The sequence below is a fragment of the Clinocottus analis genome, unplaced genomic scaffold (assembly GCF_023055335.1).
Source record: "Clinocottus analis isolate CAN_PGR_092001 unplaced genomic scaffold, fCliAna1.0.p SCAF_21, whole genome shotgun sequence".
NCBI classification, from domain to species: domain Eukaryota; kingdom Metazoa; phylum Chordata; class Actinopteri; order Perciformes; family Cottidae; genus Clinocottus; species Clinocottus analis.
Window position 1 is genome coordinate 4,403,655 of NW_027175943.1, and position 27,944 is coordinate 4,431,598.

At 43.5% G+C, this 27,944-nt stretch overlaps 4 protein-coding genes across 7 annotated transcripts in view; 3 read left to right on the plus strand and 1 right to left on the minus strand.

Annotated features, from left to right (window-relative positions):
* Nucleotides 1-3,379: 3,379 nt before the first annotated feature.
* Nucleotides 3,380-6,455, plus strand: cldn15a (claudin 15a). The gene is made up of 5 exons (XM_068587764.1): nt 3,380-3,729; nt 4,006-4,170; nt 4,413-4,494; nt 4,621-4,728; nt 5,702-6,455. The coding sequence occupies exons 1-5, from the start codon at nt 3,513-3,515 to the stop codon at nt 5,796-5,798; spliced, it is 669 nt and encodes a 222-aa protein (XP_068443865.1). The 5' UTR covers nt 3,380-3,512; the 3' UTR covers nt 5,799-6,455.
* A 554-nt stretch (nt 6,456-7,009) lies between these two features.
* dnajc3b (DnaJ (Hsp40) homolog, subfamily C, member 3b) lies at nt 7,010-13,101 on the plus strand. Its single transcript, XM_068587875.1, has 12 exons — nt 7,010-7,447; nt 8,319-8,429; nt 8,601-8,725; nt 8,867-8,941; nt 9,043-9,186; nt 9,453-9,634; nt 9,787-9,906; nt 10,083-10,188; nt 10,305-10,425; nt 10,624-10,762; nt 10,902-11,050; nt 11,622-13,101. The coding sequence occupies exons 1-12, from the start codon at nt 7,363-7,365 to the stop codon at nt 11,768-11,770; spliced, it is 1,506 nt and encodes a 501-aa protein (XP_068443976.1). The 5' UTR covers nt 7,010-7,362; the 3' UTR covers nt 11,771-13,101.
* Nucleotides 13,102-13,163: 62 nt separating this feature from the next.
* Nucleotides 13,164-14,857, minus strand: naa38 (N-alpha-acetyltransferase 38, NatC auxiliary subunit). The gene is made up of 3 exons (XM_068587876.1): nt 14,804-14,857; nt 14,182-14,356; nt 13,164-13,894 (listed from the first exon to the last, which is right to left on the minus strand). The coding sequence occupies exons 1-3, from the start codon at nt 14,840-14,842 to the stop codon at nt 13,770-13,772; spliced, it is 339 nt and encodes a 112-aa protein (XP_068443977.1). The 5' UTR covers nt 14,843-14,857; the 3' UTR covers nt 13,164-13,769.
* Nucleotides 14,858-18,759: 3,902 nt separating this feature from the next.
* chd3 (chromodomain helicase DNA binding protein 3) overlaps nt 18,760-27,944 on the plus strand; it is a 38,070-nt gene continuing 28,885 nt past the window's right edge. The window contains exons 1-13 of one of the 4 annotated variants that reach the window (XM_068587649.1): nt 18,760-19,291; nt 21,848-21,975; nt 22,070-22,252; nt 22,344-22,471; nt 23,856-24,100; nt 24,321-24,454; nt 24,539-24,674; nt 24,814-24,992; nt 25,422-25,685; nt 26,223-26,429; nt 26,520-26,743; nt 27,623-27,754; nt 27,829-27,925. In XM_068587649.1, the coding sequence (XP_068443750.1) occupies nt 19,129-19,291; nt 21,848-21,975; nt 22,070-22,252; nt 22,344-22,471; nt 23,856-24,100; nt 24,321-24,454; nt 24,539-24,674; nt 24,814-24,992; nt 25,422-25,685; nt 26,223-26,429; nt 26,520-26,743; nt 27,623-27,754; nt 27,829-27,925 (2,220 nt within the window). In that variant the 5' untranslated portion in view covers nt 18,760-19,128. The remainder of the gene's footprint in view (nt 19,292-21,847; nt 21,976-22,069; nt 22,253-22,343; nt 22,472-23,855; nt 24,101-24,320; nt 24,455-24,538; nt 24,675-24,813; nt 24,993-25,421; nt 25,686-26,222; nt 26,430-26,519; nt 26,744-27,622; nt 27,755-27,828; nt 27,926-27,944) is intronic. The other 3 variants (XM_068587647.1, XM_068587648.1, XM_068587650.1) reach the window with 3 other exon arrangements.

A 27,944-nucleotide genomic window follows, 5' to 3' on the forward strand; every position in this document is an offset into this window, starting at 1 on the left:
GACCCACAGACATATTCAAGTCTCTGGTTTTACGACGGGAAGGCCTATGGAGGCTATCAGTCATGTCGGGTGTTATCAGCTTCGTGCGGTGTTACTTATTAACGCTTCTGACAGGGCCGAAACTCCCCAGGGACAGATCAGTGAAAACAGTAATCTTCTTTGGTGTGAAAGAGCTGATCGAGTGAGTAAACGAAAAGGGAAAAGGGTGGTTAAAGGTCCCCAAAAAAAGCAATCTAATATCCAAACAGAGGAGTAGAAAAGAAATGTAATCACCCATCAGAGCGGTTGTTTGACTCAACCCTTGGGCAGTTTTAACACACTTTAACATTAATGATTCATCAAAGCCTCTGTAATTCAGATCAGCTTCAGTGAGCTTGAGTTACGAGGGCCAATGTTCATTGAGTGTGCGCTGGCTTAAACACATGGCTGCTGAGAGGTATTAATGTGTAATCACCATGAAGAATCAGGGAACATGATGTATTGGAAAAGCTCCACCCTGTTTGTGTGTGTCATCACAGTAATATGAAGTTACTGTATAATCCAGTAGAACAGTGGTTTATTGTCTGTCACTTTATATTACTGCAGGAAGAGATGAAGGAAGAGACAGAAGTTTGGTCTTCACTTTACGAGTTGTTAATGTGTAATATTTGGTTCCTGCCGTGATGATCTCCTTTTTGGCACTAATTGTGTCATTGTCTTTTCGGAGCGGACCAGCTGCCGACTACAACGTCGAAACACCAGCAGCGGGAAAGGAAAACCACTTTGAACGTTGTCTCCTAAAAAGGACATTCCCATCCAAAGACACTGCATTGTGAATTCATTTTTGAGAGCAGCATATTTTGTCCACACCATGCGTTTCATATGATGTATCACTATAGCAGCTGTAAAATAATAAAATCCAACTTTCCACACTGAGTGAGTTTTTGATATACACCCGCAACCAAAGAAGGTTTGTAGATAAACCACACACAGAAACCTTGTTAAAAATATGTGTATCTATGCTGCTCAGCCATCCATGTTGCCATGTGACAAGTTATGCCTAGAAAGCACATGGATGGCCTTCAGAAAACATATAAACTTTGTTTTCACAGACTAAGCCAACGTGACATTCACATTTAATAACACAAACTCATCAGCAACCGATGCTGCGGCCAAGTGAGCTATAAAAATTGGCTTTGTAAACAGCTCGGTCATAAAATGAGACATTTATGGCGGCGCCGGATCCAGTTTTCAGAGCTCCGGAGGAGATAAAGTAGATGAAATGGTCAAAGAATTTAAGTTTAACTGTGGTTGAACATTTCTGCCTTGTTTTTTTATAAACTGAGACTCTGAAGTGAGACATCCATCCTGTCGGACCAAATAATTACCTCAAATATCACGGTACAACCGCAGTTGTAAATGAGTTGTAAATGTTGTAAATGTGATCGATTTACAAAACGTTCCTTTGCGAACACTTCTCTTCCCTTTTCCTTCCAGAGAACCCGATGGGCATCTGAGGTCAGGTTTATGGCATGTGCACTCACTGTGCGTCTATTTCTGTAGCCTCATTTTTGACCTTTATACAAACAGGTTTGCTGCTTTACAAATCTCCCAACCTCTATACATTTGAGGGCTTTTTCTGACACGCTGGATAAGTTTTCTCTTGATATTATCAGTTTGGCCTGGATTTGGCAACACTGACCCATCAGCTATCAGTAGGATAATTAATGACGACATAAACACAGAAACTACAGTGTGAACTCGGTAACTTTAGACCTTTGCCATTTGCTTTACCTGTGACTTTTGGTCTCAGGTTAGACCAATTGCATGTTGATACCTTTCCAAATTGTTTAAAAATCGTGGGTGTGGCGCTCAGTGAGCGTGACCTTGGGTCTCATGGCCTTGAGATTTTTTAATGACATTACTTTACAATCATATTTTTAGAATAATGTTACTCTCTGGAATGTTTTATTAGGGCCAGTTGCTCCACAACACTAACTACCATGCGTTTTTTAATTACTTTATCAGCTAACGTTACGGAGCAGCCAACGGCAGATCTATGCAGCGTCGCTAAGTTACAGCTACCTAGCTAACCTTATAGCTTAGCAGCTAATTGTCCACGTTGTCCCGTTGTCATTGAATGACAGAAAATAAAAATTACACCTTTTCTTGGTACAGTTGCATTGTTTATTGTTCGCTAAAGTCCACACAGTTTGTCATGGGTTAGTATCATGGATCAGGTTAGCTGGTGGAGTTGACGTTAAGATAAAGATAGCCAGCTAGCTGTAATCGAGCTACGCTGCACGGTTGCTTTAGCGTTGGTTACTTTGTAAACGACAAGCTCGACCCCGTTGGCGCTGCAGAGAGGCAAGGCACCTCGGGACAGCACAACAACGTCAAATCCTTTTGGAAAACGTCCCACGTCCTTGAAATAGAAATTTGTCCACAGGCCATTAGGAACTGAAAAAATAGGCCTCAGTGTTTGAGTTATGTTACAATCTGCTCACAGATTGGCAAAGACAATGTGATTAATACTGTTTTGGGAAACCGGGTGACTCTTTACTGAGGTGGATAAAAGAGTAACTTTGTGAGCCCTGGTTGTCCTTTCTTGAATAGATATGTTTGTTACAATGCATATCAGTTGTTGTTACAACATGGCTGCAGAGACAGTCATTCCAAAAACTTAAAGTAACAGGACATTCAATCCATTTCATACACGTCATTCAGGATCAGTTATTATCACACTATTGTTGTGGAAGCAAAACAATGTGTGTGTAATTTCTTGTTTGTACTGTTCAAGTCAGGATTATCCACAAAGTCCTAATCTTATCTTAACCACCAGACACCCACAGCCTCCTCACACAAGACACACCAAGTGTGAAGGACACTGAGGACTTTCAAGATACTAAAAAGATGACAAAGAACCATTATGTATGTGTGATTATGCATTTAAGTGTCGACACATACACTACCTTTAAAAAGTAACATGTTTAATGGCGCTTCGGTATGAAACTTGGGGTAAAAATATGCAACATTTGACAGGAAATAAAGTTTAGTAAATTGCTTAGAATGGTCGGTTGTTCATCAAAGAAAACAAGAAGGTGAAAAATAAAACAGTGCAGCGTCATTAACAGTGACTGATGACCATTGGACCCTGAGAGTGAGCAGATAAACACCTGTTCAGTTTCAGGGGTGTAAAATATATAAGAAAGAAGAGAAAGAGAGAGAGAGAAAAAGAGAGAGAGAGAGAGAGAGAGAGAGAGGGAGAGAGAGAGAGAGAGAGAGAGAGAGAGAGAGAGAGAGAGAGAGAGAGAGAGAGTGAAGGGAGGGGAAGAGAGGGGGGAGGAGAGAAAGTCATATAAATCATTATAAATATCTGTAGAGCTGGACACATCTCACAGTGGGCGGACAGACACACCACGCTCTCGCACCAAAATCAGATGTTCTGTTTTTTTATGACAAGTTTTTTTCATTGATTTTAAAAACTGGGATCTGGAAATACTTTTGTTTGACTGCTGGGCTGAGGTGGGGTCATGGATCCGATTGTGGAAGCAGTGGCTTTGGTGCTGGCGTTCATTTCTTGGGTGATGGTGGGGGTCACCTTGCCCAACCGTTACTGGAGGACCTCCACCGTCGACGGGAACGTCATCACCACCTCCACCATTTATGAGAACCTGTGGATGTCATGTGCGACCGACTCGACCGGGGTGCATAACTGCAGGGAGTTTCCTTCTCTGCTCGCTTTGAGTGGTATGGCGGCATAAAATATGTATTTAGAACTTTTTTAGCACCACAAAACATCAATAGCGTGAAAAAAGTAGAATAAAAAGAAGATAAATAGTGGAAAAAAGTTACATTACACGATGTTACTGTGTTGGAAACACAAATGTTAAGAACACTTGAAAACCCCAAACTTTTTCGCAGAAAACTTTTTTGCAAACTGGTCATAACCTCATGGCCCCTTTTTCAAGGCAGATGACAGGGAAAATATTGTAAAATCAACGGATGTTTTTGTCTTTATTCTAGGTTACATCCAAGCGTCTCGTGCCCTGATGATCACATCGATAGTGTTGGGCACGTGTGGACTGATTGCGGCCCTGATAGGAGTGCAGTGTTCAAAGGCAGGAGGCGAAAACTATGTTCTCAAAGGGAGGATTGCTGGCACTGCTGGAGTCCTTTTCATACTTCAAGGTAAGACAGATAAGAAAATATATCTGACCAGTCTGACCTCCTAATACACTATCCTATATATAGATAAAGGAACTTCTCCACAATGCTATACATGAAAGTCATGCTTTATTGCACATTCAATTTCATTCCCTATGCATTTTCTCCATTGTTACATGAAGACTTTGGACATTTTGTGCAACTATCTGGAAGCTGCCCACGCTGCTCTCCCAATTATTAAAGGGTATTTATTTTTCCATCAAAAGGTGGGTGCACAATGATCGCAATTTCCTGGTACGCCTTCAACATCACTCAGGAATTCTTTGACCCCTTCTATCCCGGGATAAAGTAAGGCGATAGAAAAGGCATGACATGATGACGCTCACATGGGCTGACTGACAATCTTCCGACAATCTTCTCACAATCTTCTGGCAATCTGCTGACAATCTGCTGACAATCTGCTGTGCGTTGCAGATATGAAATAGGAGAAGGACTTTACATCGGCTGGTGCTCCGCTGTGCTCGCCATCGCTGGAGGAGCCTGTCTCACATGCTCCTGCAAAATGGGCACAGAGGAAAAATAGTGAGTTTGAATTATACGGTTGGATCCCTCCTTGTCAGCAAAACAATGTTAATCATTCATTTGTTGATGGTGTTAATAATTGGTTGTGACAGTGTGTTTGCATTGCTTTACAAACATTTGCATTCCTCTGTAGTTCCTCTGTATGTGAACGTGAGAAAGTTACTTTTAACTGTTAGGTTGTGATATGAAGAATAAAAGTATCTTTACTTACATTAATTATTATTAAAATGAATTAAACAAACAATTAATTAAATAAAACAACGAATTCATCTAAAACAACTAACACCTTAACAGTTTACTTTAAACATATAACAAATATTTTTTAATAAATATATGTACTATACTGTTTCGGAAACTAAATTAATTATTTGTATTTATTTGCGTGTCAGCTGACCATTTATTTTGACATTTGTCAAATCGGCATAATCACATTGAACACATGTGATGTTGTGGAACTTTTAAAATTGTTCAGAAAGAAATTCATGGCACTCTGGTGCCTTGTTGTTTATTCACCTGTGGGATGTTTATCACCTAAAGTCGGACCATTTTATTTGGACTTCCTTTTTATGACCATTAGCTATCATTCTGCAAGGTGAATGATGTGGTGACAAAGTACACCAGGGTGGTAATTTATTAGTTATGATCCCAAAGAGCCAATCATGCAAATATGCGTGGGTGGAAATAAACAGGGACTGCGGGGTGGCAGCGTTTGGAGAGAGAAAAGCCTGATGAGGCCGCAGACTTGTTAAAGCCATGTGTAGGATTTTAAAATCAACCTTTACTGCCCCCCAGTGGTTGGATAAAAAACTACACTGGAGCAAGTGGGGAGACGTATAGGCAGAAGACATGATAACTGCACACATTTTCAGCATCACTGACATGTTTTATTGACGTATTTTGACATTTTCATGAATAGAAAGAGTCACGCTGCCTCCTCATCAGTGTGTTTTTGTTAAACCCTCTTGTTTTGCAGCCCGTTGCCTCTTCACAGCAGGGGAACTGTGTACTCTGGAGTAGCACCGACCAGAAGCCAGGCTGCCAGCACTTACGGACGAAATGCTTATGTTTGAATGAGATAAGAAATCAGAACTTTGTCATCAAAAAAAAAACAGAGGACATAAATCTCATCTCTTCAAACCTCAATTTTTGTGTGTTTACGTCTTACATGTTCTGATGTTCAGCTTTTCCACTTTTTTGCCGTGTGGAAAAGCTAAAGGTCCATCGTGAACATAGCATCATTGAACTGTATACAATCACATTATATAAAATGTGTATTCTGTAAAAATGATAGCATTGAAATTATAGAATTGAAGTTGTAAAATTTGTAAAAAGCAAAGCTTCTTATCAACTTATCATACGTACTTTAGGTGTGCAATAATTCTATTTATGTTTTGCACAAATTCATTTACGTAGTCACTTATTTCCAAAGGAATCAAACCATTTGATGATCCTCACACACATTGTAGACATTTATTAAGGGGAAGGTCAAAACTGTGATAATCCAGATATTTGTGTGTTGTTTTGTACAGTTTTATAGATAGTAGCTGTGAAAGAGTGTGAGGACAAGTTATCTGTATTTTATTTTGGGTTTTTTTGTACGATGGCACACATTAAAATGTGTAATGCTAAACATTTCTGTTTGACTTTGTATTCCCAGTTAATGAAGTTATGATTGTATTCTCTTTTTTTTAACAAACAGAACAGCAATAAACTTAAATATTATACTATATACATAATATTGTGAATTATTGGGGGGAATCATTTGGGGCACAAATGACATCAAGATGGGATTATATTGTACACTCACATGCATATTAGACACTTTTTTTTAAAGGCAGATTGTATACATGAATTCTTGAATTACAATATCTTAAAAATGAATACATTAAATTCAATTCAGGATTATCCTCCAGAGTTACATAACTACATGACATTTTATATTACAATGATGATATAATCACATCTGTTAAAAACACAACTTTAATTGGTTTATTTTCGCAGTTATGCAGCAGTAAGCCTCCATATAGGAGCCACAATGAATGAGTTCACTTTCGATTCCTCGCCTCGATGTGATCCCTGATTATTTGCACTTCTAAACCGACGTCGTTAAAGAAAGCGCAAGCCGTCAGTCTGGCCCATGCAGGGATCGGCGTTAAAATAGTCTCTCCAATGAGAGCAGCCCACGTTTCCAGACAAACGCGGATGTGCGACATGTGGACCAACCACGGGAGAGCTGGACAGAGAGGGCGGGGACGACGACGACCAGGGGAGAAAGGTTCCGTGTACAAAACGTCCTGGCTGTCAGCTGTTCGTCGGCATGTTACGTGAACTACTTTTAAGTTAAAGTAAAGTCAATACGGAGGGGCTGCTGCTAAATCGTTAATTCTTTTCCAGGGGGAACCTTTCAGGGGCGTGCCTCATTTCTACACGGACTTCTGTCACACCGGGACCGTAAATACACCGTCGTAGCTTGTTTCCTGCGGCCCCGGCAGAGACGGCGGTTGGGGAGGAAACGATGAGGATTTAACGGAGAACATCGCCGTGTCAATGACACGAACCGGTATTTTCCCTCGACGTGAAAGCAGAGCCGTTAAGTCCGCGGGTTCCGGTGTGAAGGTGTGACTTAACCGGGGGATGGAGTCGTGTCGGCGGACCGGACTCAGCGGGGTCCTGTGCTCCCTGTCGCTGCTGTGTGTCATCCTGGACATCCAGCTGGACGGTAAGGGCCGGCTCTACGTTCACAAAACAAGTACTTTAAAAAAACAAAAAACCCTCCGCGAACACAAGTATGGACGCTTCTGTGTTTAGGTTACGTCAGTTCCCGCCCCTTAGAGACCTGCTCACAATAGTCACTGGTTCATTATTTATTAAATGCGTACATAGTTTTAGGTCGTAAATTCAACACATAACAGATAGTTACGAACATGTAAGGCGTTGCCAGGTATTAACAAGGTTTTTCTCGGAGTCCTTTTTTCCACCCTACGGTCACCAGGTCTAAGTTACCTATTGAAATAAAAACACACACCTTGTTCACGCCTTCAGTAAAAACATATACAATATTGGGACGCCACGGTGACGTCTTCAAATAACTTATTTTGTCCAATCATCTGCCCCAGAGATATTAACATGTCACTGACATAAAAGAATGCTTGGTATTTTTCATATTAAATGAGTTAAATGATTACGATATTGTCTAAATGTAGCTAATTATTTTTAATGTCAATTAGCAGATCATACCAGCCCTAAAAATTTATTTAAAAAAAAATTGTATCAAGCTGTGTTATGTAACCATGTTATGTCCTCTTTCCATGAGCATGAAATCTTGTCCTGACTTGCTTCAATATTTATTTTAGACTTGGCAAATGCTGTCAGTGAGAATATCAATCATAATGTAATCGGGTGAATAAAAGCATATAAGCATAGTGTAGTTGGATAAATGTTTTCTTTTTTTGGAGTGACTTATGCAAAAGAGGAAAAGTATTAAGAGCGGTTGACATGTACTCAAGATTTTGTACTTGATGCCCGACTTTTAACGTGATGTGTCACTCTCAACGTTTCTCGCGAGGCTCAAGCGCTGTCTTACGTTTCAGGTGTCTTAGGGGCGACTCATGTCGAGATCGAGCACCACTTGGAGATGGGCCGCAAACTTTTGGCTGCTGGTCAACTGGCTGAAGCGTTGTCCCATTATCACTCCGCTGTCGGTAAGGTCGCTCACAAACTGACACACTTTTCTGCTGCCTGGAATGTTCCGCCTGTGTCGCTGCTCCAACAATGTCTGCCCCTCTTCTGTTCTTCACTACGGACAAAAAAGGTTTGATTCTGTGCGGAAAGATTACTTTGACACACTGTTGTGTTTTGTTGACTTTTGACAGAGGGAGACTCTAAGAACTACCTCACCTACTACAAGCGAGCTGCAGTGTTTCTGGCTTTGGGGAAATCCAAATCTGCCCTGCCAGACCTGGCCAGAGCCATCCAACTCAAGCCCGACTTCCTGGCTGTAAGTTCACCTCGCCACAACCAGAAAAACCTGTAGCCTTAAGTGTGTTTATTTGCTCATTATCATATTTCTCTCTATCGCTCTTTTGCTCTCCTGCGTCTTCTGATCTTATCATCTCTTGTTGTTTTCCTGCATTTTCAGGCCAGGTTGCAGAGAGGGAATATCCTGTTAAAGCAGGGCAGCACACAGGAGGCCAGAGAGGACTTTGAAGCAGTGGTAAGTTTAAAGTCCTTAACCACTGCCTCTGTCCTGTTGTTGCACTCGAGACAGCTGTTTGACAGCATAATGCAAATCTGTTGTTTTTTTGTTTTTTTTAGCTACAGCGCTCACCAGACCACGAAGAAGCTCAGGACCAGCTGATGCGAGCGAACGAGCTGGAGGAGCTGCAGGAGGAGGCCCAGGCTGCGCACCACCAAGGGGACTATAGCGCGACCATCAACGTGCTTGAGAGAGTCATCGAGGTGTGTGTCTGCCCTGGAGGTCATAATGTTTTCATTCAAAAACCCTTTGCATGCAGTGTGTCTGTTGTCTTGTGTTAATATATTAAAAATGTTAGTTTTCTCCTCCTGTAAATTGTCCAAAATCTTTTTGCTGACACATCTGTTCCTCCAATGTTCTGTAATTCATCTGTAATTTTATGCTGAAGGATTAAGAGCCTTTGCTGTTGAGGTGAATCCGTTTGCACAGCTTGTCTTCACTCTTTCTAAAAGCTGGCATCGTTCCTCAGATCTCTCCTTGGGATCCTGAGTCTCGGGAGCTTCGCGCAGAATGTTACATCCGAATGGGAGATCCTCAGAAAGCCATCCAGGATCTGACGCCGACCACGAGGCTACGCAACGACAACCGCGCCGCCTACCTGAAGCTCAGCATGCTGCACTACAGCCTCGGAGATCACCGCGAGTCGCTCAAGTGAGTTTTTGTTGTTGCTGGAATAAACAAACTACGTTGATTTTAAGGCGGCAGAGTCATGCAAATCGTGCTGATTTTCATCTCGAGAGCATCCAGTTTGCCGTGTTTCCCCGAGGTTATAATGTCAATCTCGCTCGTCTGTTTCTGTACAGTCACATCCGAGAGTGTCTGAAGCTAGACCAGGACGACAAAGAGTGTTTCAGCCACTACAAGCAGGTGAAGAAGCTCAGCAAGCAGCTGGACTCGGCAGAGGAGCTAATTGAGCAGGAGAGGTCTGTACTGTAACCGTGATCCTCTAAAGAACATGTATTTCCAGGTTGTGCGTTTTAAAAATGTGTCTGTCTGAAACAGAAAATCAGTCACTTGAAAATGTTGAGATAAAAGTTACATCACCTGTAACTTGACCAACTTAATTAATGATCCCGATCTTCTTTGTACACACAATTAGGTATCAGCAAGCCATTGATAAGTATGAATCGGTGATGAAGACCGAGCCAAATGTCCTGTTCTATACCAACCTGGCCAAAGAGAGGATCTGCTTTTGCCTTGTCAAGGTGAGAGATGGAGAGAGAGAGAGCTTGCCTGTGCATTTAAAGCTCCGGAGTTCTGTTGGCTTGTTACGTTTCTGTGACGAATGCCAACACATTGTCCCTTGTCTCGCCAATTCTAGCTCACCATGGCTCTGGAGGCCATAGACAAGTGTTCAGAGGCTCACCAGAGAGACCCCCGCAACGCCAACGTCCTCCGAGACCGGGCCGAGGCGTACATTCTCAACCAGGAGTACGAGAAAGGTGACGGGACTCCCTACGCCCTTCAATGAATGCCTTAAATGACTTAAGAACAATATACACTTGTAAAAGACAGATCTTGCATTTGCACGCAAGGGAAGATATAGATGTGGTGTGTCTTTTTTTTTGATTTTTTTTATTGCTAATTTGTGGTTGAGGAACGTCGTTTCTAACTTCTTTTTATCGCTTGTTTTGTTTCAGCTGTGGAGGACTACGCCGAGGCGAGAGAGTTTGACAGCGAAGGTGAACGCGTGGATCTCAAAGAAGGACTGGAACGAGCGCAGAAACTGCTCAAAATATCTCGTAAGAGGGACTACTACAAGATCCTCGGCGTCAGCAGGTAACCAGCCCAAACGGTTTAATAAACAAAACGGTTTTAACTTCCTTCGGCTTCGAACATGAGTAAATCTGTTGGTCGCCGATGACTTCATCGAGCTCCAGATGACTCTCACAAACATTTTTCTTTTTCTTTTTCTCAGGAGTGCAAACAAGCAGGAGGTCATCAAGGCGTACAGGAAGCTGGCGCTGCAGTGGCATCCCGACAACTTCCAGTCCGAGTCGGAGAAGAAAGAGGCGGAAAAGAAGTTTATCGACATTGCGTCAGCTAAAGAGGTCCTCACTGATCCAGGTCAGGAGCTGAGATGGCTGTTACATCCATTTCAGGCATTTAGCAGACACTTATGTAGAGTGACTCTCAACAAATGAGCAAGTTGACATCAAGAATAACGATTCACGTTACTAATAGCTAATCTAAAAAAAAAAGAATGTGCTCATTTGCATTCTTGCCAAGATTTGGAAGAGAAGGTTGATGCCCCTCTCATGTCCGTGTATTAAATATAAGTTAAATCCACTCATCAGCATCTCTGAAGCTCACCAATTAAACATTAGCATCGCATTTGGTTCATTTGTGCAGAAACCTCAGTGTGAAACAGACACTTTGTGTTTTCTGTCTGGGTTTATGTGCCAGACTGTTGCTTGGTAAGCTAATTGGCTACTGGTTGGAGCTTCATATTAAACAGACATGCGAGTAGTGGAGCCTCTCGGCAAGAAAGAGAACAAACCCATTTCCCTAAAAAGGGCAAACTATTCCTTTTAATTCACACCAGTATTGGGGCGTCGATAACTCCGATGTTTGACCGAATCCAATAGCTTCCCATTGTCTTACGTTTGTGCCTCCATACTTCCCGTTGTCTTCCCAGAAATGAGGCAGAAGTTCGACGCAGGCGAGGATCCCCTGGACCCTGAAAACCAGCAGGGCGGTGGTGGAGGCGGAGGACAGGGCTGGCCTTACCACTTCAACCCGTTTGAGTCCGGCAGCAGCTTCCACTTCAAGTTCCACCACAACTAGCGAGGAGGACTTGACGGAAGAACAACGTGCGGCGGATTCATGGAGAAGTCTTCCTCTGAACTTTTTCGGTTACTTGAACATTTGGTTCTTACTGCAGCAGAGGCTGGAGCTGTACAGTGACTAAAACGAAGGGTCTGACCGGCTCCTGTTGAGTTAACTTGTCGCTGTGGTTGAAGGAAACAAAGTCCTGTGTCGACCCTTGAGATCCTTTAGGAATGGAAAGGTGTCGGGGTTGACATTGGGGGTTATCCGCTCTTATTGTTTCTTTCTTTTGTGCCATTCTTCAAACCTTTTATCGAGGGACTTTTTCTTTTTCAAATGCAGTAGCTGCTTGGACGTGACATAGGACTGTCGGTGTGTTGATTTCTGCTCGCAGTATTCTTGTTCACTGAGCTCGGTCTACATTTTTGACCGTGCCGAACCGTCTCTGTTCGAGAGAACCAAGATTTTTATACATCATGGCAGCAAACGGGGGTTATGTTGTGGAGCTTCTACATTTATGGGAAGTAGATGAGTCTTCCGCACTAGTACAGGAAACTTGTGGGTGTTTAAAGCTTTGAAATCCTATGGATCTTAAATCAGTGCGGCTATGTGATTGTTTATTTTATTTTAAATTCCCTTTTTGTTTTTCCATCAGCGATCCAATTGGAATAATGTGTGAATTCTATATTTTATTACATCTTCAACAGGCTGAATATCCGGATCCAAACATTATGGATGTAGCTTATAATGAACACTTGGAAAAAACTCACACACAAACCAAAAAACTAATATTATGGATAAAAGCGTTGCAATTAAGGACTAGGTCGAGACTTGTACTATTTAGCTTCTTTCCTTTACACTCCATTTCAAAGCAAATCTTTGAAAACTTGCACTTTTACCCTTTTGTTTGACAAACTCCACTCCTGAAATGTTATTGCAGGTCTTTGAAAAGCCTTTTGAAGACTCTTTACAAACTTAAGTGTGTCTTCGATGGTCACCTGAGAGCCTCACTCTCTAAAAGTCCCACAGAAAAGGGCACATTTTGACGGTTATACTGACATATTGTGTGCAATTCATAAACTAAGATGACATTCTTTAAAATATTTTACTTTTAAGTTATTTTGTCCAAACTGGCTCAAGGATACAGAGAATCTTAACTGCTTTGAATCCTGTCAACTGCTCGACTGTGTGAACCAAATGTGACCGGCTCTTTGTATTTAAATCGACTGAATGCGCAGGTTTGTTTCTGGGTTTTCTTTTTAAGGTTTTCTGCTGTTAGTGGCAGCAATTTTACTGTTGCCAAACTGAATCAGCTGACATGCTCCAGCGTATTAAAAATATTGAAGCAATCTAATTTTGTCCTGATTTCATGATACATGGCATGCATCAGAGTGAGAGTTTAAAAACCAGATATTGTCCTTAGTTTTTTATTCCACACATTTCTTGTCAAAATCTGGTGCCTACATTACCCACAATGCTCGTATCTTTACGTCTTTCTTACTCCAAACCCTGTGATGTATTTTTCATCTTGAAACTTCTAGTCTTCAGTTGTACTATTGTGTACTCAGTAGTACTCGAACACCTGCAAACGATTCAAATCAATGGAGTTCCCCTTTCGAAAGCATGTAGCTCCTGACACACAAACGTTAAACAACTGAACACAAGCTCTCAAATACAACAATGTATTTTAAAACACTATGAAACAAAGATGTTCTCTGAACACTGAAACACCGTTTCCACACACATCCATGGATCTGCCATTTGCGTCACCAACTCTCTCTCTCTCTCTCACACACACACACGCTGTATAGTACAGCTGTCGCTGCAAATGGACGCATCTTCAAGCTTAGAGGAAATGGCTAAAATCCAGAATATAGACACAGGTGTTCTGCATCTGTAGAGGTGAAGTGTCTGATAAAATCCTCCGACAAAGATGTCCACTCTCCTTTGAGCGCCGCCATACGTCTGCCTCCCTGAGAGACAGTACTGAGAGTTGACCAAACAGGAAGTGCCTTCATCAATGATTGGCTCCAAATCCTTGTGCGTCTTCCAGACTGTCTGCCTCCACCTCGATGGATACCACGTGATGACCGGGGATCATGGCCAGGCCCAGGACTCTGGGTTCACCCTGGGAGAATGTGTCTGAGTACAAAAGGGATAAATAAATAATACAAAATGTAAAAAAGGCATCCTCCAGTTAGTTAAACACAAGTTGAGTTTGCCCTGAATTTGAAATTCATCAAGAACAAATATGTTTCACAGCTGGAAAGGAAAGGTGAACTGTTTTTTTTCACATCCACTTTGACTGGCATTTTGAGTTGTTTGATTGACCGTCGGGTTGATAATGAAACACCGACGTCTGTGTTGTTGGCGTGATGGAATAGGCTCGTGACTGCTCGACCATCTTCAGTCTTCACCTGTAGATTTACCTGTGGATTTAAGGAACTCTTGAGCGGATCCGAGGATGACGTTACAGTCTCGGTCCGTGCAGAGGAAAAGCCCCACCAGAGTCCGGCCATCCGTCATGCGGATCTTCATGTTTTTGTTTAGGAGACCCTCGAGGTTCTGCCGGGCCTGGGACGACGGGGACACTCCAGACTGCTCCTGGACGTGAGCAGAAAGAAGACACTGAATTTACTGCTGGGAAATTCTTTATTAGCTTGAAAAAAATACAGTTACAGTTACACACACACACACACACACACACACACACACACACACACACACACACACACACACACACACGAGTGACAGTGGCAGTTGCCAATACAGATAGCTATGTATCCTAGATGCTAAGGTTAAAAAGCATTACGTATCTACATGTTATCTGATAATTAATATGGCGTGACGTCACACAGTTAAACCTCACGGGTGACAGTTGTTTTAGCTAGTTCGTTAGCTGCCGGCTAACGTTACCTCCAACAGAAGCCTTGATATTAAGTGGAAATGTTTCATGTGGACTGTTTTTCTCTCCGTAATAATACGTTAAGCAACGTGAACAATAATGTAATATATTTTAAAAAGTAAATACATAAAGCAAGATATACATACATGGGTCGAAGGACCATTTTCCTCAATCATTGTTGCCATAACCCTTCTTGTTGCCTGACATTTGCTTGACGGAGCAATTTGTCTGACGGACCAGTTAAGCCGGAAACGTAATATCCGTTTTTTTTCTTTTTTTTCTTCTTCGTTTTTTTTAAAGGGAACGACACCCGATACTGAAGGAGCATTATATAACCTAGCATTGGGGTTTAGCATGACAATGTAAAAATAAGTGAACCATTAACTTATAACAGAAGAGGAAGCAAACAACGGAAAGAATTCGATGCCAAAGTTTCACACCTGATCTTTCAATGAACTTTTGAAAGATATTTCATATCTGCATAAATACAGAATATATTTTAAAGCAAAACTGCATAAATGTTCAAGGATGATAGCACACTGAATTTCCCTTCATCTCCCACGACTCTCCTGAGCCAATTACTTTAACTGTAACAGGACACTTAACCTTTAAGTTCCAGATTAAATCAAACTTTGTGAATGAGGCTCCAGTTTTACAACCAGGAAAGACACACAAAAGTGTAACCTTAAACTAAGATGACATTCTTTTAAATATTTTACTTTTAAGTTATTTTGTCCACAACAAAAGGTGACTTTAAATCCTTGTCTACTTGTCTCAATCAAAAAAAATATTGAATTTAGTTATTTTTCTTCTCCAATTTCCCTTCAAACTCTAAAACAGGTGTATATACTGATCTTAAAATATGTATAATTTCATTTATGGGAGTATTGATGGGTCAAAAGGAGCAATCAATCCATATTTCTTCGCTATTTTACTGATATACCCATGCATTTTTAACACTTTGTTTCCTCTGGCTCCAACTGTCATAAAGTTAGCAGAGATGATTTAGCATCCTGCCATGCAGCTATTTACTGTACCTTTACCTACTAAATATTGAATGTGATGGTCTTCATTACACAATTTGACAAAACCACAGTAAAACAACTTTTATTCCCAAATAAATGGTATGAAAAAAATTCTACAGACATAAAAACATACTTAAAATACATTGAGCACTTGGTTTCAGTTTTTAAAAAAAACATAATATTCTGGCCATACTAGTGCCAAAATTATATTTTAATCATACCAAAAAGGATTTAATAACATTTTTGGATGCGTTCAGACCATGGTACATATTTTAACTTCCTCACCAGAGGAGTTTTTGATAAATGGCCGTTGTCTCTCTGTGACATGGCCAGCTATTTGCACTGTAAGCTCTGCACTATTTATAGATGGACCTTTTTAGGCAATATTTTTTTTTTGCAGAGATGGGGGTTGAGGGAATGCGAGAACCAAAATAATCTAAAGCAAATTAAACATGATGAAGTATCACCGGACAGAAGAAACCAAATTTGGAACCTAACTGGTTCATGTAACACAAAGAGAATACATCATTACTTCCACTGAAAACACTTTGCTTAGCAAAATTTCCCACCCACGCCCACCACTGCTTGAGGTTAAGCTTTATCTTCTCTTCAGGTCGCCTCGGTTCAGACGGCTCGGCTCTGAACGGAGCGCAGGGGCCGGTGTCTTCCTCTGTGTCACACTGCATAAAATCTGGGTTAGCTACAGCGCGGCACCCAGGGGAGGCTCTTTTCCCGCTCATCCTCCTTGCCGTGTCTCACTGCCAAATGGACACACAGGGAGGAGGGGGCCCTCAGCACAGTAGTGCAGTGTGTCAGGGCCTCCAGCAGAAGAGAGAGTCCTGGCTAGTTTCACCCTTTTTTTATTGACATATGCACAGTCATAGCTACAAATACCTCCAGATGCCTGGATACTGTGGGTAACGGTGTATGAAGTACGAGTGCACATAACACACGCGTCTCGCCGGTCACCCAATCTGTCAACAGCAGGCATCTCTTGCATTGCGTCTCTCTTGGCAGATGTAGCCGTTGGATCAGACACTAACAAATTCCCCTCTTGTCGGCGGAAGCCGAGCTGGAGCGCCGGTGAAAGGCACCTGTTGCAGCAGAGCGAGGAGCGCGCACCGCAGACGAGGCTTGATAGAATTGCTTGTTCACACGATAGAAAGTTATTGGTGCAACAACAAAAAGCTGAAGGTGACAGTGTAACGAACACTCGACAGAGTGCCGAATGGGTGAACAAGAAAAAAAGGATGCTTCACACACCGTTGTGGCTGCTCTCTTCCCTGTTTTCTTGACAAAAAAAGGCAGAAATGCATTGAAAATCCTCAATGTTCTTCAGATTATTCACACAAAAATCCCATGAAAGTGAGGAAACTGTTACTCATAACACAAGTACAAATTTGCATATGCGTTATGTAGCGATATATTAGCTTGGAAAGCGGTTTTGTTATTTTGTGGGTTGTATTATTTCCTTCAAAAGGTACAATATGGTTTCATAGAATACTCTTGCCAGCGCGCAGCAGCATTTCAAGTGCATGCATATCTTTAAAAAAGAAGACACAACAGTAGTTACATGTATGCATGGAGTTCAGGCTCGTTAAGCCCCTCAGTGCTGCTTCATGACCAGCTGTGTCCAATTAACTGATTGTGCCATTGATTGATGCAGTGACTGGCTAAAAGTAGTTTACGCCTACGCATGTGTACATATTTAAGAAAAGTATACCTAAATATTCATATTTGCATCTTATTATTTGTAAATTAGTAAATCAGCAAAAATATTTATTAATGTGATGCTTCATTTTGGCAAATGCAAACACTCTGACTGTGTTTATAAGTCCCTCTTCTGTTTTTACATTTTGACATATAGGAAGAAAAACAGCTGTTCTTATTATCATTAAGATTGTCTCAGTCAGCTCAATAAGCCTGAGACTGAAGCAGCTAATTAAAATGGGCCCATAATTTAATAAACATAGTTATTTATTTACAACTGTGGTGCATCAAACTGTCTTTAGCAAAAAATACCTATTCCATAAAAACCTTCACAAAAGGTCCACATATTAGCTTTTTTCAACCACATCACAGCCTTCTAGTGTTGGGTGTGGTTAAAAGCTCCAGAAACGCCTCCCAAGTGGACGTTATGTCAAGATTTATTTTGATAATGAACCTCTGACATACAGTATTTATGATAATCATGGGATGTAAGGCCTCATACTGCTAATAAATCAACATTTTCTGCCTCAAGGAGATACATCTAGTCATTATGAGACATATGATTATTGCATTGTTATTGCTCATTTACATGCTTTGGTTGTTGCAATACAACTAGTCCAATGCGGTAAAACGAAGACCACATAAATTGTTAAACTACTTTCTTCTTTTTTTGTGTGTGCAAGACGCCCTTCGTGGATGCAGACATCTCAAATCAGATTATTTTTCACATTTCATCTGCCACACGTTCTCCTGTCTGACCCTGTCTGGTGGTGAGGTTTGAACGTGAGAGGCGAAGCAACGTTTCTTTTGTCAAAACCAAAGTGCCTGCTGCTGATGAGATTTTACAGTGAGAGTTCAAAAAAAAAAAAAAGAAAGAAAAAAAGATTAAAAAAGAAATGTCTTGTGTTTGTTTTTTTGTAAGGTGCCGTGAGCTGTATCTTGTGGCGGTTTATAAAGAGGGGGATATAGTTTGCATACTGAGAATTGTTTCCATCCCCACCACAAGTAGTTAATTTTTAAGCAATACAATCTGATGTAAGTCTGGGCATGGCTGCGGCAGATTTTCCCAACCCCCCTCTCTCAATCCCTCCCCAACACTCACACGCGTACACGCACGCACGCACACTGCCGCTCCACCAAAATAATTTTTATACAACGGTGGGGGCTCCGGAGAATATAAGGTGGCCATATTTGATAGATTTGTGTCGGGCTCTGCAATGCAGAGACAGAGAGAGAGAGTTGTTGCGTGTGATGTTGCAAGTGACACTGACACCAGGCAAGTCTGTCTGATCCGGACTTGGAGAGAGGAGAGAGAGAGGAAAAGGGGAGGAGGAGGAGGAGGAGGGGGGAGACAGAAAAGTAACAAACAAGTAACAATGTAACTTACATGCAGTCACACACCCCTTTCTCTTGTAACAATGTGTACGTTTTTAAGGAGGGAGGGGGCGCGCGGAGGGAGAAGGAGAGAGAGAGAGATAGAGAAAAGAGGAGGGGGGTGCGTTCTGAAATAATATAGTCAGCCATTTTTTATGTAAGGGGATTTTTTTTCTTATTGGGGGGGTTGTTAAAAAATAAATATAAGAGGGCGGCCATCTTTGTTGCTCTGCCTAGTGTAAAATATTTCAAAACGCCCCCCACTTTTTTCTGTGCCGATTTGAATATTAAATAAATATCACACATTCGGGGCAAGAATACGCTTTTTTGAATACGAGGACGGATCCAATGACAGGAATATAATGTCCTCTCCTCTCCGGTCCTGTGAGGAAGACGAGGGCATGGTGGTTAATTCCGAGGGAGGAGATTTTGATGAAGAAGACGACGACGGAGACCGAGACGAGAACGCAAGCGACATAAACTCGCCGGCGGCGCCTCGGGAAACTGCAACACCAGCCGCGCCAGGTACGGTAAAGAAAACTGGCGGACAAGTCGGGAGCGCGCGCACACGAAATAAAAACACACTTACTAGCGGTAATATTTCGGAGAACGGGCATGTTAGAAGTGGCCGGGACCCGCAGTTTTGTGCCCCCATATCGGTGCAGGTCCAGTACGGTACAGTAGAGACCAGGGAGGACTCGGGTGCGCGCATAAAAAAATAGAAACACACTTACTAGACCAGATTATTTTTTTTTTCTTAAAAATAAAAAATACAAAGACACACGTTTCACCACATGAAACGACGTTGCATCCCTCCCCAGTTATTGCACCTATATGTTGATTTAGGTGCCATGTTTGCAGCTTTAAGAGAGGCTGGGAAGAAGAAGAAAAAAAAGAGAAGAAGACGAGAGCGCGCTTTGAAAACAGAAACATAAACTCCTCTCCAGTTTGCAAGAAAATGCAAAAGACGTGTGCTGTCGCTGTTGTTGAGGACACACACACTCATTTTCTCCCACTCCACTTCCTTGTCTCCTCCAGCACATCCCGGCAAAAGTTTAAACTAAACTTGCCACGGCGGATTTTTTGGTGTGTGTGCAAAACTCACTTCTCCAACGTCACAAAAGTCACCGCATTGTTTGTCCCTTAAATCCCGTTTTGACAGCTCCTAGACTCGGGATGGCATGGAAATGAGCAGTGAAATAAGGTCGCCCTGAAGGGTTAAAAAAGGAAAGCTCACGGCAAGAAAGGCTTTGCGAAAACATGGACTCCCCTGGCCGGAGGCTACATATATATGACACCTATCTGGAGAGGGCGCGTTCCGCTTTGCAGACATGAAAGCTGGGTGATAATGAGAACAGAAACTTGCCCCCTTTACCCCAATTGTCGCTGTGACAGGTCAAAAACATGACACTGCTGCACACACAGGGCAGAGAGGTGTGACGGTTCCCGCTGGTAGCCTAGCACACAAGCCCACTAATTAGCTTAATGCCATTACAACCATTAGCATACGGCGTTATGTCTGTTCCTCTGGCCAGAACAGATGATTGAACGCCGACATGACATTCTGGAAGTTTCTGTGACAGTGGAGCTTGCACGGGGTTGCAGTGAAAGTGAAGGGTGCAGAAAGTAGTGGCTGGTTAACCACACTGCAACAGTCAAAAAATAGCAGTGCAGCAGCCTTAAGGTCGCAGTTTATTCACGAAAACAAACAACAACTGGAGTGATGTGATGGGTTTTTTTGGATGTGGACGTGTGACAGAAGGAGCTTTAAAGTGCACATGTCACGCGGGAGAAATATGAATTAACTCAAGATGATTTTTAAAAAAAACACACACAAAAAAAACGGGGGACACACGTGCAATCTCCTCTCTGAATATGACAGGAATCATCCATTGCTTTGTCTGTTAATTGGCTCCGCTCCGGACCCCGCCGCCATGCCGGGCCAGACAGATAAATTAGTGTCGAGCTTCCCGTCGAGGACCTTAACCCCCTCGCGACCTCTAAGCGGCGGTGGTCTCGGGGGAAGCGCGGAGCGGGAGGGGAAGTCGTTCCAGTTCACCGCACCGCCCGTCCCGCCGGCGGCCTCCGGATCACCGAGCCCCGCGTGCGTGCCGCCGCCGCCCACGGTGCGTCTTCGGCGGCTGCGCGCGGCACGGACAAGCGGGGTTGGTTGTGTTGGACGGGGCGGGAGTGAGGAGGAAGAGGAGGAGGAGGAGGAGGAGGAAGGGGGGGCTGTTGCTGCTGCTGCTGCTGCTGCCGTTGCTGCTGGTGGGAGCGCTCACCAACAAAGGCAGACAGACAATAAAAACACGACAAAAATAACTGTAGCCTATCAAACAGGCTGGTTGCACGGTTCAGACCGCAGCCCATATTTTGGTTATGCTTTAATGCTTTGCTGCATTTCTCTCTTTTGAAGAAGACGCTGCTGCTAGTTCCTCCATCTCACTCTCTCGCTCCTTTTTTTTTTTTTAACCCAATCCAAAGCAGGTCAGGTTGCAGGTGAAATTGCTTTCCCTGTGTTCGTGGTATTGCACGTGCACCATGGGGAACAACTGGCCTGATATTTTCATTTGCAGTGAATGCAGAGAGTCAGTGATGCAATTTTGATGCACTGAGAGTCTTCAATTATATAAGACAGGGCCTGTATTACTCTGTGTACCTCCTAAAATCAAAAGTTGAAATAATAACAACAGTGGATTTTTTTTTTAATCCAGCTTTTTACATGTGAGGATTCATGAAAAGCTTATAGAAAAAGATGCTGGTCACACATTTGCATCGCCAATAAACCAATTATCCCCATGCTATGGAGCCCCCAACACCAGCTGTCAAATCTACTTACATCGCTCACGCAAACTGTATCTAATTTAGCATGTGTCACAATTCAGACGGGGTCAGAGGTCGCCGAAGCCACTGTGACTATCATGCAGCTTTTGTTGTGTGTAATTATTTTCGGTGGGGATTAGCGGAGTGGGAGGAAGCGTTTGAGAAAGTTCACTGCTCATCTGATTCTAATAGCCGTCTCTCTTTCACGCTTTCTTTAACCCCCGTCTCTCCTCCGCTTTTTTTTTGTTGTTGTCCCAGACGAAGAGCCCCAGATATCGGACAGAGAGGTCCCGTGCAAGAAGAAAGGGCGACCCAAGAAAAAGAAGGACACAAAGAAGAAAGACAAAGAGGGGAAACCGGTCAAAGCAAAAAAACGCAAGAAGATTGTAAGATTGTCACGCTTTGTCTCTTTTTTTCCTCCTTGCGGACTTCACTTAAAACAAAACAAAAAGTTATGTTCCTCTCTCGTTTTCTTTTCAGGGCAGCGATGTAGAGCGAGACTCGGACAGAGAAAGAGACTTCGGCGAGAACTCGGACAGCGTCGTCAGCGACTATGGGTCCGGAGAGAAAAAGAAAAAGAAGAAACATAAAGAAAGGAAGGAGAAGAAAACCAAGAAGAAGAAAAAAGTCGATGGGGACAGCAGCCAAGAGGAAACCATCAAGGTAAAGAATATCAAATAAATAAAAGAACTTAAACCTTGAAGTCCTTTATCTGTCTCTTCTGATTGGCGTTTTGTTTTTTTCCCCCCCCCAGCAGCCGATAGAGCAGAAGACGTCGGCGCAGCTGGCGAAGGAGTGGGGTCTGGAGGATGTTGATCATACCTTCACAGAGGAAGACTACAGGGAACTCACCAACTACAAAGCCTTCAGCCAGTTCACGAGGTGCAGTATCTCTATTTGTACGGCCGGCTGTCGCAGTTGTCAAATCAAGACACGCTGACGTCACGTATGTGTACACAGGTGTTACATTAAGATCTGTGATGTGACTTCAGAAGGGGGGGGGGAACATTTTGGATATACAAGCTCTATTTTGATGCTTTTTAATGCCCTCTGGCATCTTCATTACGTCCAAAGTGGTTTAATCATTACATTTAAAACAATAATATGTATGAGCTTGAGGTGTAAAACATATTATATGAATGAAAGTTGATTAAACGTGAGTTGTTAGTAATTATTAGTATTGAGTAGAATCAGAATATGTTGCACATTTATAGCCAAGAGTTAACAACAAGTCATTTTACTCAAGTGCTTCAGAAGGCGACACATTTTAAATACTTGAGTATTTCTATTTTATGCGACTTTATACTTCTACTCCACTACATCTCAGAGGTAAATGTTGTACTTTATATTCCATTATTTTGATCGAACAGCTTTAGGTTTGTGAAATAAAATAAAGTGGAGGCTACAATCACGATGAAGACAAATGCATTTCATCTCATAAATCACTTAACTTGCTCTTCTCTTTTGGAAAAATACCAAAAATATCATTCGTCCCCCCAGCCGGACCTGTAGCCTCACAGCATTTATAATTGTACTCAATTCGTAGCATTATTCCGTACAAAATGTTCAATCTCACACACCACAATCCACAGTATGTATGTTTCAAAAGAGATAGTTTGTGTTGAAGTATCAGTTTTAACATTTAAAAATAAATTAAAGCTTGAAGGAAGGATATCAGAAATTAAAGGAATGCTTTTCTGCTATTTTGATGTCTGTGTTTTCCTGCAGAACCGTGTTGTTGTCTGCACTATTCATAGTGGCAGACACAATTGGCGCTCTGTGCTTGCAAACGTGTGCACATGTCCTGTTGCAGTGCACAAAACTGCCTACTTGTTTGCATGAACTTTCAAGCCCGTCGCTGTCACGCGGTTAAACCTGGCTCCACGCCGGCAGCGCCGCTCAGCAGACGCTGTCCGTGGTGAAAGTACCGGCAGCGTATCAACACAAATACAGGTGGCGTGGGTGGAAAACAACTTGCCTCTGTCTCCTCCTGGAAGCCGTGTCTTTATCATCCCTCCTAGTTGTGCCGGCGGCCTCGGCCTCTGTGGCTGACTCATATAGCAGCTTTCTCTGTGATAACATGAAGTCATCCAGAATGTGTGTGTGTGTATGTCGGGATGTTATGTAGCCGCCTCAACTCAACTGGCTACACTAAGCTGTAGTGGAAACCTAAACAAAAATACAAAACATTCCTGTGACTAATACATGTAAAATATGATTTACATTCAGCAAACAATAAAATATGACCCCACACACACACTCCCAGGCCGATGATCGCCAAGAAGAATCCGAAGATCCCCATGTCGAAGATGATGACCATCCTGGGGGCCAAGTGGAGGGAGTTCAGCTCTAACAACCCCTTCAAGGGCAACGCCGCTGCTGTCGCGGCGGCCGCCGCGGCCGCCGCGATCGCCGTCGCCGAGCAAGTCTCTGCAGCGAACGCCTCGCCTGAGCCGCCGCCGCCGCCTCCGCCGCCGCCGGTCAGGAAGGCCAAGACGAAAGAGGGCAAAGGTCGGTGCAGTAGTCATGTCCCTGAGTTTCTTTCAGTTTGGACGGTCTGTAATCCAGCATATAGAGGAATGTAATGAAGCCCACGGACTCACTGTTTAGAGTGAGTTCATATGAGACAACAAATGGACCTTATTTACTCGTACTCCCTTGTTAAAGCAGTACACACACGTCTTTGTCTTTTCTTTTATTGCAAATGTTGCACGTGATCTTTTCTGTCCAGGCCCCGGCTTTAAAAAGCGCAGTAAAAGTCCTCGAGTCCCGGACAAGAAAAAGGCGGCGGCGAAGGCTAAAAAGATGGCACCCATTCGCATCAAACTATCGCCGATCGGCGCCAAGAGGAAGAAGAGTTGCTCGGTGAGTGCACCTGCTTCAATCCAACTTCTCTTCCACGTTCGCCCCTCTTTCCTTCCCGTGACTCCCGCCTTTGTCCTCCGCCAGAGCGAGGACGTGGACGAGGACGAGTCCGAGCAGGAGGACTCCAGCGTCCACAGCTCCTCCGTTCGCTCTGACAGCTCCGGGCGCGTCAAGAAGAACAAGCGAGGGCGTCCCGCCAAAAAGAAGAAGAAAAACACGAGTACGAGCACAATGCTCGTTATATGCACAGTCGTAAATGATATGCCCGTGACTTTAAAATCGTGTTTTCAATCATTTGTAGAAATTCAAAGCCCCTTTTCAGACGTATCTCTCCGTCTTTTCTGTGCTCGTCCCTCCAGTCCCCGGGGAGGAGGAGGGCGGCGACGGCTACGAGACGGATCATCAGGACTACTGCGAGGTGTGTCAGCAGGGCGGAGAGATCATCCTGTGCGACACTTGTCCCCGAGCTCACCACCTCGTCTGCCTCGAGCCGGAGCTGGAGAAAGCCCCGGAGGGCAAGTGGAGCTGCCCGCACTGCGTGAGTACACAATTTGCCGATTCGTTTAATGAATCTAAATCATTTACTTAATCACCAGGCCCCGGACATCACAGCTTTACATGCCATTTGCGCGCAACAAGCATTCGTGAAACACGCCGCTGCCACCATTTGCAGTTTAAATTACTCACACCCTGCTTTTTTTCTGCAAAATGTCCATCTGCTGCCACTTTTAATACTTAATTTACCTTTGGATTTCCATCTTTAAACTAGCCAATGTTATTCTTGTATGTTGCTGTACCTAAATATGCTCTCTACTAGAACAGTTTTGCGCAAATCTGGTAGTTTTTTTACCCCAAATGAATCCCGCAAGTCTGGAGATTGATCCGCTTCTGGGTTCTCCTCCTTGTTCTTACGCTTCCTGACTGTTTATTCCGTCCCAAAAATTGTCTGTCCTTCCTCCCTTCCCAGGAGAAGGAGGGAATCCAGTGGGAAGCGAAGGACGAGGACTTTGAGGATTTCGAGGAGGACGGCGAGGACCGGGTGACATCGGAGGTCAGCGTCCCCGTCGAGGCGGAGGATGAGGACGACGACCACATGGAGTTCTGCCGGGTGTGTAAAGACGGCGGGGAGCTGCTGTGCTGCGACACCTGCACCTCTTCCTACCACATCCACTGTCTGAACCCGCCGCTGCCGGAGATCCCCAACGGGGAGTGGCTGTGTCCGCGCTGCACGGTGAGTAGCTCCTGTTGTTCTGCATTTACCGTCTCATCTAGTGATGAATCACTGACTGCTATGTGATGGAAGTACATTGTTTACACTGACTTATATCAACTCTGCGGTCAAAGTGGCTTTTACTGCAATACCTGTCCTCTCACGCAAAAACACAAAACAAGAGGCAGCGTCTTCTATCCCGAATACACTTCAAATGAAAACATGTTGACGTTGACTGCGCTGATTTTCAGCCGTCGTGTCATCAATGATGCTGTCTGTTGGTTGAGAAACACGACAGCACTTTGAGGAATTTTTAGTTTCAAACAGTCAGTGTAAGTCAAAATAACTATAATTGGGATTTGTGCCTCTGAGGGATCCTTTTAAAAGTTCCTCTCTTTTTTTTAAAATGTGGCCTTAGAAAAACTACGACGTATGAAGCCCCAACTGACTTTGAAACTGTGACTTTGTTATGTACGGAGATAAACAACAACAACAACAACAACAACAACCTCAGCATCAGCACACATTCCTCATACATCCCTCGTGTTGTCCGTCTAGTGTCTGCCAATCGAAGGGCGGGTCCAGAAGATCCTCCACTGGCGATGGGGCGACCCTCCGCCCGCCGTCCCCGCGCTCCCCGACCCCGACGCCCCCGACGATGCCCCGCCGCCGCCGCCGCCCATGAAGGGCAGAGCCGAGAGGGAGTTCTTTGTCAAGTTGACGGGGCAGTCGTACTGGCACTGTACCTGGATCACTGAGCTGCAGGTGAGAGAGAAACGGTGGATGGAGGGATATCGCGATCGCCGAGTCGAGTCCAAAAAATGATCGTCTCCCTCTCCGTCTCCCTCCTTCCAGCTTGAGATCTTCCACTCCGTGATGTACAGGAACTACCAGAGGAAGACGGACATGGACGAGCCTCCCTGCCTGGATTACGGGTCGGGAGGAGAGGACGAGAACGGAGTGGGAAAGAGCGAGAAGAGGAAGGCCAAGGACCCCCAGTACGCCATTATGGACGAGAAGTACTACAAATATGGCATCAAGCCTGAGTGGATGATGATCCACCGCATCATCAACCAGAGGTGAGGTGTGTGTGTGTGTGAGTGTCCGGTCCTCTGTCTGTGTGTGTGTGTGTGTGTGTGTGTGTGTGTGTGTGTGTGTGTCGAACGCTATTTCATTACTTATGTTGGGTTCTTTGAAAGTAACATGTTGAAGAACTCAAAATGATGAAGAAGAAGAAGAAGAAGAAGAAGAAGAAGAAGCAGCTATTATTGATCTCCTTGAGGAAATTATTCTCTGCATTTAATCTTTAATGAATTAGTGAAATAATTATTTATAATGACAATCTGATCCTGATGGTGGTGGAAAACAAGAACAGCATTTTCTTGTGAATGTTTTTGTTGTTCTGATTTATTTTTTATTGCTTCATCCGTTGTGCGGTTTGAGTTATGTTTCAAATATTGTCTCGTTTCTGTTTGTCTGAGCTCACCGTTTTGTTTTTTGAGTTTTATTGTCTTGTGTCTTGCTTCTGTTTTGCTGCGATCGTCACAACACTTCATCAACTCTGTGTTTAAAGGCGCTGCAGAAATTAAAGTTTTTATTATTAATATCATTGGGGACCACTGGTCTACCGACAGCAGCGTTTTCCCTCAATATCGGAGCAGTTTTTTAAAAAAAACCTTATCGCCATCAGTCTCTTCGACGTGAAGACGTGGAAATACGATCCAGGTTGAAAAATACTGTATTCAGCCATTTATTACCTCAAAGAATGCCGAGCGATGCGTCTTCACTTCCTGAGTGTATTGCTATTGATTTATAAAACGATCCGGGCTCGGCTGACGCGATTGATTTATATCCAGAAACATACCACATTTCAGGTGGCAGGATTTAGTTTTTTTCGGGGGGGGGCCTGTTGAAGTACAAACATTCACTCGCGGGGGCTGTGCGTGTCTCCCCGGCAGCATGGATAAGAAGGGGACGTACCACTACCTGGTCAAATGGAGAGACCTGACCTATGACCAGTGCACCTGGGAGAGAGACGACCTGGACATCCCCGACTTTGCCATTTACAAAGGCAACTACTGGAGGCACAGGTAGGACCCGGAGAACGCTCCGCCCACTTCCACGCGAGTCACTCGTGACTCACCGACGGCTTTCTTTCCAACAGAGATGCGATAATGAAGGAGGACCCGGACAAAACCAGGAGGCTGAGGGGCAAGAACCAGGAGGGGGAAGAGGAGTCTCTCGCCTCCCCGGTCACGGATGTGAGTCACCTGGAGTTTC